Source organism: Globicephala melas, chromosome 2 (assembly GCF_963455315.2).
Source record: "Globicephala melas chromosome 2, mGloMel1.2, whole genome shotgun sequence".
Lineage (NCBI taxonomy): Eukaryota > Metazoa > Chordata > Mammalia > Artiodactyla > Delphinidae > Globicephala > Globicephala melas.
This window is the reverse complement of record NC_083315.2, coordinates 101196766-101204762: the sequence shown is the minus strand read 5'-3', so window position 1 is coordinate 101204762 and position 7997 is coordinate 101196766. Positions and strand designations below refer to the sequence as shown.

The 7997-nt window shown below is 49.6% G+C and overlaps 1 protein-coding gene across 1 annotated transcript; it reads right to left on the bottom strand.

Annotated features, from left to right (window-relative positions):
- Positions 1-1796: 1796 nt before the first annotated feature.
- On the bottom strand, positions 1797-2877 carry RNASE8 (ribonuclease A family member 8). Its single transcript, XM_060293594.2, has 2 exons — positions 2829-2877; positions 1797-2271 (listed from the first exon to the last, which is right to left on the bottom strand). The coding sequence occupies exon 2, from the start codon at positions 2265-2267 to the stop codon at positions 1797-1799; it is 471 nt and encodes a 156-aa protein (XP_060149577.1). The 5' UTR covers positions 2268-2271; positions 2829-2877.
- Between the last annotated feature and the right edge of the window lie 5120 nt (positions 2878-7997).

Here is a 7997-nt window from a genome sequence, read left to right as displayed (position 1 = left end):
AGGGGTATCTGCGTGTTTGCCAAAGGTGAATATGACTGGACAGGGCTATTGCTACTGTTACCTACAGCTAGCTATCATTATTGAATGCTTATCAGTGCCTGGGTTTGACTAAGGTCTCATAAATGTCATTTCTAAATCTTCCTGAAATCCTGTTGGGTAGGTAGTATTACTCCCATACATGGAAACATAGTTGCAAAGAGGTGCAGTTTTCTTGAGGTCATGTAGCCACAAAGGACTGAGCCAAGATTTACACCCAATGGTATCTGGCTCCAAAGCTTACTCTGACTCTGGTAAGGCATAAGGGAGCGCTGGAGTGTGGGAGAGGGATAGGTAGAGAGTAGACCCCACAGCTGGGAAGGGAAGGTCTAACAAGGTAGTATTTGGGTGCTCAAGTAGGGTGGGCGTGGGGCGGGCATGGGGCTTAGTGCAGTTTGTCTGGGACTGAGATTAAGGAAGAGAGAAAGGGCTGGAGATGGTCAAGGCTGCAGGCAATGCTGGGTGTGGGCTAGGAGTGGGAAGCTATCAGGACCGAGTCTACATAAAGCCATAGCTTCTCCAGTTCTGCTCACCAGGAAGGGAGAAGTGGTGTCTGCAGCCGGGGTTTGGAGGGGTGGGGGGGAGGACGGGGAGATGGCATTTCCACATCTCAACCCCTCTGGCCTGGGCGGATTGCCAGAGCAGAGAGCCAGGGAAGCACCAAGGCAGGAGAGATCATTTATCGGGAGGAAGGAAGCTCTGGCAGCTCCCACCAGCTTGTTTGTGACAAGCGGGCACTGGGCCACGAAGTCCCTTGAGGTCAAGGGAAATGTGATCCCGGAGCAGGGGGATGAAGTTGGGACACTCCCCTGACACTGTGCCTTCAGGGCTATAGGCAATCAAGCTAGAGCCAGGCCCAGGGCCCCGGAAGAAAGAGCAGTGGACTAGAGAAGGGGGACGGCAGAGAGGTGGGGTGGGGCAGAGAGAGAGAGAGAATTAGGATCCTTGGAGCAGCTCATAAACAGTCCCTTGGCTAGAGCGGTAATGACCTTTACTGCAGCCAACATGGGGCAACTGGCTCTTCAGAGCTCTCGGGACATTGTTTCACGGGGGAGATCTTAGCTGGTTCCCCTGTGGTCCCTGCAGAGCACTCTCCTTTTCCACCCAGCGGTAAAGTAGAAAGTGCGCTTTCTACTTTAAAGTCCAGCTGCTGCTACTAACCAAGCTGACAAGCTCTTTAATTAACAACTCTTTCTGCAATCTCAACGTCCTCATCCCTAAAGAAGATGAGTAATCCTAGTCATGTCTATCTCACAAGGGAGTCACGTGGACACACTGTGAAAAGCGTGAAATGCTATGTAAATATGAAATGGTGCTGCTTTGTCTTCTTCCCTTCAGGCCACCTCCCTGCCCACAAGCCACGTCACTGCCAATCAGAGCTGGGGAAGAGGCCTAATTTAGAAATAGGAGTGGCTCTCGCCATAAATCCCCTACACTCCTTTTCCATTTCTTTCCTCCTCTCGTCATGCTGCCGTGAGAAGATGGGGTAGGGGAAAGATGTAGGAGGCACAGACCAAGGAACCCACACCCCTAAGCTAATGAAAAAACAGCAATGAAAAGTTGAGAGATCGCCATCTCTTCTGGAGTTTAGCCTACTCATGTATCACCTCAACTCCCCACAGTCCCACCCTCTCAGAGGAGCCTGAGCTAGGAAGGGCCCCAAGAGATGTCAGAAGAGAACCTTCTGGGCTGAGGAGGAGTGGTCCAGAGGCCTGCAGAGGGATTTAAGGAGCGGCCCAAGCACGCGGCTGGCTGGAAACCTAAAGGACATCGTCCAGGTGGACAGGAACCAGCTTGAATTTCCTAGAGTCCCCTTTCTGGGGAGGGTCACAGGCCACGATGTAAGGAGCATTCAGTTGCTTCTCCTTGTACCTGCAGTCTGGGTACCTCCCTGAGGTGAGGTTACACATGGTCAGGGATACAGGCTTCTGGCTCCGGTGGCAGTTTTTACGGCCTCTCTTGCAGGTTATGTTGGGCGTCTGACAAGTGGCGGCCACACCGGAGAAGGATTCATGCACGAAGGTGTTGAGGTCTTTGCAGCGATTGGAGTACTTGTTGATGTTTTGCATCGCCGTGTTGCATCTCTGAGGCCTGGGCTGCACGTGCTGAGTTTCAAACCACCGAGCTGAGGTCATGTTTCCGGGCTTGGCACCGACTGGGTCGTCGGCCATCCACAGGCCCAGCAGCAGGAACAGCAGCAGAGGGCAGAATCCTGCTCTGGCTGGTACCATCTCTCTTAGGGGGAACAGTCAGAAAGGAGGGCTGGGGTCTCTGGGCACAGAGGAGGTGGAAATTAGCCTTGCTAAACCTGCTCCTTCTAGCTAATCACCATCTCCCTCCCCTGCTGTCTCCTTCCTCCCTCACCCTGTGTCTTTCCGCTCCCTTCCCCTCCCTGTGCCCCAAACCACTAAGACCCCACCCCCTAACCCTAGGGCTCCATCCCCCTCACCCTGAATCCCTATCCTCCTTCATTCTGTCCCTCATGCCTCCCACTCCTTGCTCTATCTCCTCTCCCTCAGGTCCATCCCTCTGTGTTCCCATGTCCCTATGTCCTTATTCCTTTCTCTGTGTCTCACGCCCTCCATGACCCCATCCCCATCTCCTCCATAGCCCCATTTTGTGCCTCCAACCCTCAGTATCTCTCTCCTCTCTCCCCTGTGTGTATACTCACCCCCTCCACATTGAGTCCCTCCTTTGTCCACCTTGTCACTCACCTGAGTATACTGTTCTCTGGCCAGAACCCATCCCTTCCCTGTCCTCTCTCCTCACTCACGTCCCGCCACAGGCCTTACCTCCTCCCCAAATCCTCGTGTTGTGGCTTCTGCTCACCGGGACGCACCTGCCTTCCGCTGGGCCTCAGATCTCTGAGGGCCTCTTCTCACCACCGAACTCCTTAAGAGCTGGCCTGGCTTGTGGTGCTTCTGTTTGGGGGCAGGCTGGGGAGTAGCCGTGGATCAGGAAATGAATCAGGTTCATGCCTCTTCACTTACGTGTCCCAAGTAAGTGGATATCTGTGGAGCTGGTACATCTGCCTAAACATCTTCAGCAGTGAGGATGCCTGAAGCCTGAATCCTCACACTCAGAGGCTAGACCTGGTCCCTAGCCACATGGTTCTAATGACTAGTAATGCACCTGACTCAGGTGTCAACCCCGAATGAGAGCTGTCATTTATCATCTCCTATATACACCTCTGGTTCTGATTCTGGGAAGAGCCAATCACTGTGGTGGTAAGGATTGCTTTTTCTGATCCGAGATAAAGATGGAATAGCCTGGAAAGTTACTTCCTGTCATCAGGACTTACTGCTGAGCTTTTGGAGGAGATGGAGGAGACAGGGAAGTGGACCAATCACCAGAGTCACAAGGCGCAGCACCATCCCACCTCAGCTATTCTACAATGATTCATCCCTCTGGGTCCCTCCCGTTCCAGGGTCAAGCAAGGTCATCTGGCTTTACCTGGAGATGGCGCCCAACACCTGTCACCCTTCACTCTTTCCCTTACTACTTTATTAAAATTTGCAACGCTTAGTGTCCTAATTTGAAAATGCTATTGGTGGTGGTGTGCTGTACAGCCAGCCTAGACCTTCCTCTACTGTGTATTCCCCGTTCCTTGTGGCAGTTACAGTTGTGTGGAGAGCTTGGGTCCGCGCTGCTCCGGCGGCTCCAGTGAGCTTGGCATGGGAGACTCAGAAGAACTGAGACACTGAGGAAGAGAAGCATCACTATCTGTGGATGGGAAGGCCTGGAAAACTGAGATGAACAGTGTTCTTGTTTTCAGGTTTCACCTGTAAGTAGTAGGTGGTCTCAGAATAGTGGTTTCAGGTTCATTCACGTAGTCAATATTTATTGAGCATCTACTATGGGCCAAGGTGCTTGGGATATATCAGTGAATAAAAGATACAAAAATCCCTACCTTTGGAATCCTTACATTTCATTGGAGGAAAGGTAGTAAAAAATACACCATTGCTAAGGAAAAAAGAACAAATGGAGATTGGTAGGCAGTGATTTTTATTTTTATTTATTTTTCATTGGAGTATAGTTGCTTTATGCTATTGTGTTCGTTTCTACTGTACAGCAAAGTGAACCAGCTATACTTATACATATAACCCCTCTTTTTTGGATTTCCTTCCCATTTAGGTCACCACAGAGCAGTGAGTAGAGTTCCCTGTGCTATACAGTCGGTTCTCATTAGTCATCTATGTTATACATAGTAGTGTATATATGTCAATCCCAGTCTCCAATTCATCCCACCCCTCCCTTCCTCCCTTGGTATCCATACATTTGTTCTCTACATCTGTGTCTCTATTTCTGCTTTGCAGATAGGTTCATCTATATCATTTTTCTAGATTCCACATATATGCATTAATATACAATATTTGTTTTTCTCTTTCTGACTTACTTCATTCTGTATGACAGTCTCTAGATCCATCCATGTCTTTGCAAATGGCACAATTTTGTTCCTTTTTATGGCTGGGTAATATTCTATTGTACACGTGTACCACATCATCTTTATCCATTCCTCTGTTGATGGACATTTAGGTTGCTTCCATGTCCTGACTATTGTAAATAGTGCTGCAATGAACATTAGGGTGCATGTATCTTTTTGAATTATGGTTTTCTCCGGGTATATGCCCAGGAGTTGGATTGTTGGATCATACGGTAATTCTATTTTTAGTTTTTTAAGGAACCTCCATACTGTTCTCCATGGTGGCTATATCAATTTACGTTCCCACCAACAGCGTAAGAGGGTTCCCTTTTGTCCACACCTTCTCCAGAATTTACTGTTTGTGATTTTTTGATGATGGCCATTCTGACCAGTGTGAGGTGATACCTCATTGTAGTTTTGATTTGCATCTCTCTAATAATTAGTGATGTTGAGCATCTTTTCATGTGTTTGTTGGCCATCTGTATGTCTTCTTTGGAGAAATGTCTATTTAGGTCTTCCTCCCAGTTTTTGATTGGGTTGTTTGTTATTTTGATATTGAGCTGCATGAGCTGTTTGTATATTTTGGAGATTAGTCCCTTGTCAGTTGCTTCATTTGCAAATATTTTCTCCCATTCTGAGGATTTTTTCGTCTTGTTTATGGTTTCCTTTGCTGTGCAAAAGCTTTTAAGTTTCATTAGGCCCCATTTGTTTATTTTTGTTTTTATTTTCATTACTCTAGGAGGTGGTAAAAAAGATCTTGCTGCGATTTATGTCAAAGAGTGTTCAGGCAGTGATTTTTAAATAGGGTCATTAAAGTAGGTGACTCTGGGACAAAGATTTCAAGGTGAGAGTGAACTTACGCTTGTCTGGGGAAGAATGCTCCAAGCATAGAGGACAGCACTGTAAAGGCCCTAAAGCAGATGGATGCCTGGGGAGTTGGAGGGACAGTAAGGAGTCCAGTGTGGCTGGAGCGGATGAGTGATGGGGTCGGAGAGGGACCAGAGGCCAGATCATGGGAAGCCTCAGAGACCATTAGGAGTTTTGCTGTGCACACAGTGGGGAGCCCTAGGAGGGTTCTAAGCAGAGGAATAAAGGGAGTTCCCTGGTGGTCTAGTGGTTAAGATTCCCGGTTTTCACTGCCATGGCCCAGGTTCAATCCCTGGTTGGGGAACTGGGATCCTTCAAGATCCCACAAGCCATGCGGCATGGCCCAAAAAAAAAAAAAAAAAAAAAAGAGGAGGAGTAAAAGCTTTATCTGTTTAAAAATACCCTGGCTGTGGGACTTCCCTGGTGGCGCAGTGGTTGAGAGTCCGCCTGCCAATGCAGGGGACACGGGTTTGAGCCCTGGTCTGGGAAGATCCCACATGCTGCGGAGCAACTAAGCCCGTGAACCACAACTACTGAGTCTGCGCTCTACAGCCCACGAGCCACAACTACTGAGCCCACGTGCCACAACTACTGAAGCCCGCACGCCTAGAGCCCGCTCTCCACAACTAGAGAAAGCCCACGCGCCGCCACGAAGACCCAACGCAGCCAAAAAAAAAAAAAAAATCTCCTGGCTGTTGCATGGATGTGACTGCAGAAAGGCCCACGCAAACCATATGGGTCATACAGTTTGTGTTCCGGTCCAGAAGTTAGGATTTTGAGTCAGGAAGATGCGTGTTTGTTTTGAGGTCAGGGGACATCATTTTAGCAGATAGAGAGCATAGCTGTGGGTCAGGATGAAGTATCTTTGGAATAAAAAATGGTGTTGGAGGGAGAAGCACCACTAGGTGGCAACAGAGAAGCAGGAGCCAGTGCACACAGGCCTCTTGCTCCTCCGGTTCCCGCTCTGTGAGGCCTTGGCTGGGGAGCGCATTCACTGCTTTGTTCAGGTGCCTGAATCTTTGTAGTTGGAACTTCTGGGTAGAGAATTATGCCTCTGCTGCTGTAGAAATGCAAATGTTTGGAGATAAAATCCATGGTTTAAAGCAGACTGTGGACAGAATGTGGATCAGGCCAGCCCTGGACTGGAGGCTGGGGTGAGAGGAGTGGGTGGGAGGCCAGGACCTCATTTGGATTCCTCGCCTGCCCGGACTCCTCCTCACTTCTCATTATTCTAGGGTGAGATGTTTCCAAACCATGGCTTGAACTGCCCTCTGCTCTTGTATTTTCCTGTCATTATAATTATCCCAGTTTGCCCTTTAACTTCATCATGCGGGGTTCTCCAGAAGCCTTCCTTAGTGCTCTGTGAAAGTCAACACAGCCATGCTGTCCCAGTTCAAAGGGAAGAGGGAGTAAAGGGTTAGGTTTGCGTGTGAAAACTGAAAAGTCGAACCTACTATTTGCACAGTTCAAGCTGAAACCCTTATTTCACCTCCATTATTTGGATAAGGCAGGTGATTTTGTTTATTTTTTCGCTGAAACTATCCAGCTTCCAAGACCCACTTCACTTTGCACTCGGTAGGATAATTTTGCCATGTTTCCTTCGCTACATTCATAGGGCGAGAGGAAAGGATGGAGGAAGGGGAACAGGGTTAGGGAGAACAAAAGGAGTCAGGCATCAGGCCAAGGACTGGGCAGGGAGTCTGGCAGAAGAGAGAAGAGAAAAATTAAAGAAGGGAGAGCAGAAGACAAAATGGTGGGAGACAGGCTTCCCTGGTGGCGCAGTGGTTGCCAATGCAGGGGACACGGGTTCGTGCCCCGGTCCGGGAAGTTTCCACATGCCGCGGAGTGGCTGGGCCCGTGAGCCATGGCCGCTGGGCCTGTGCGTCCGGAGCCTGTGCTCCGCAACAGGAGAGGCCACAACAGTGAGAGGCCCACGTACCGAAAAAAAAAAAAAAAAAAAATGGTGGGAGAGAAGATGGGGGAAGAAAGCCCCTCACATGGCAGCCTCTATCCAGGGATGTGAGGTAGCTCCCCAGCCTCCTTCTCCTTCTAGCGGCATAGTCACTGCTCTTGGCCTAACCTCTCCCCAGGCTGCTGCTGCTGCTGCTGCTGCTGCTGCTGTGTGTGTGTGTGTGTGTGTGTGTGTGTGTGTGTTTAAAGTTGTTCGGGTGGGTGTTGTGAAAATGCCAATAGTGCCAGGTGGACCTCTGCCTGTCTTCCCCACAGGACCACAGCTGCTACTTCCTCTAGCCTGCATTGGGAGGGGGTGAGGGGGGCTGGAAGAGACGAGGGCCAAGCCTGGATTGGTGCCCACCCTTCAGAGCCCAGCCTCTCTCTCTTCCGGAGTTCCACACAGCCTCTGGATACCGACGGAAAGCCCGTGAGAGTTTCCCTCCAAGCAGGAGCAGATCCAAGTTCTGTTATCCTGATTGTGTTGCTCCCAGGATAAATAAAGGTAGTGGACTCATTTTTGTAGACGGGGAAAGTGAAAAAAACAGCAAGTCGGGGTCAGATGTGGGATTCACTTTGGGTCTTTGAATTCTCATGACCTTTCCTGGAACAGCTGTGGATCTGGAGGAAGCAGCAGGGACAGAAAGCTGGAATCTTTGGCTCCCAGACCAATGCCTTTAGACAAGCCAGGATGTAGCAGTGGGGGACCTGGTCTGGGATT

Excerpts from the sequence above, each read along its gene's own strand:
- RNASE8 (XM_060293594.2), bottom strand. The coding sequence starts at position 2,267 with ATGGTACCAGCCAGAGCAGGATTCTGCCCTCTGCTGCTGTTCCTGCTG.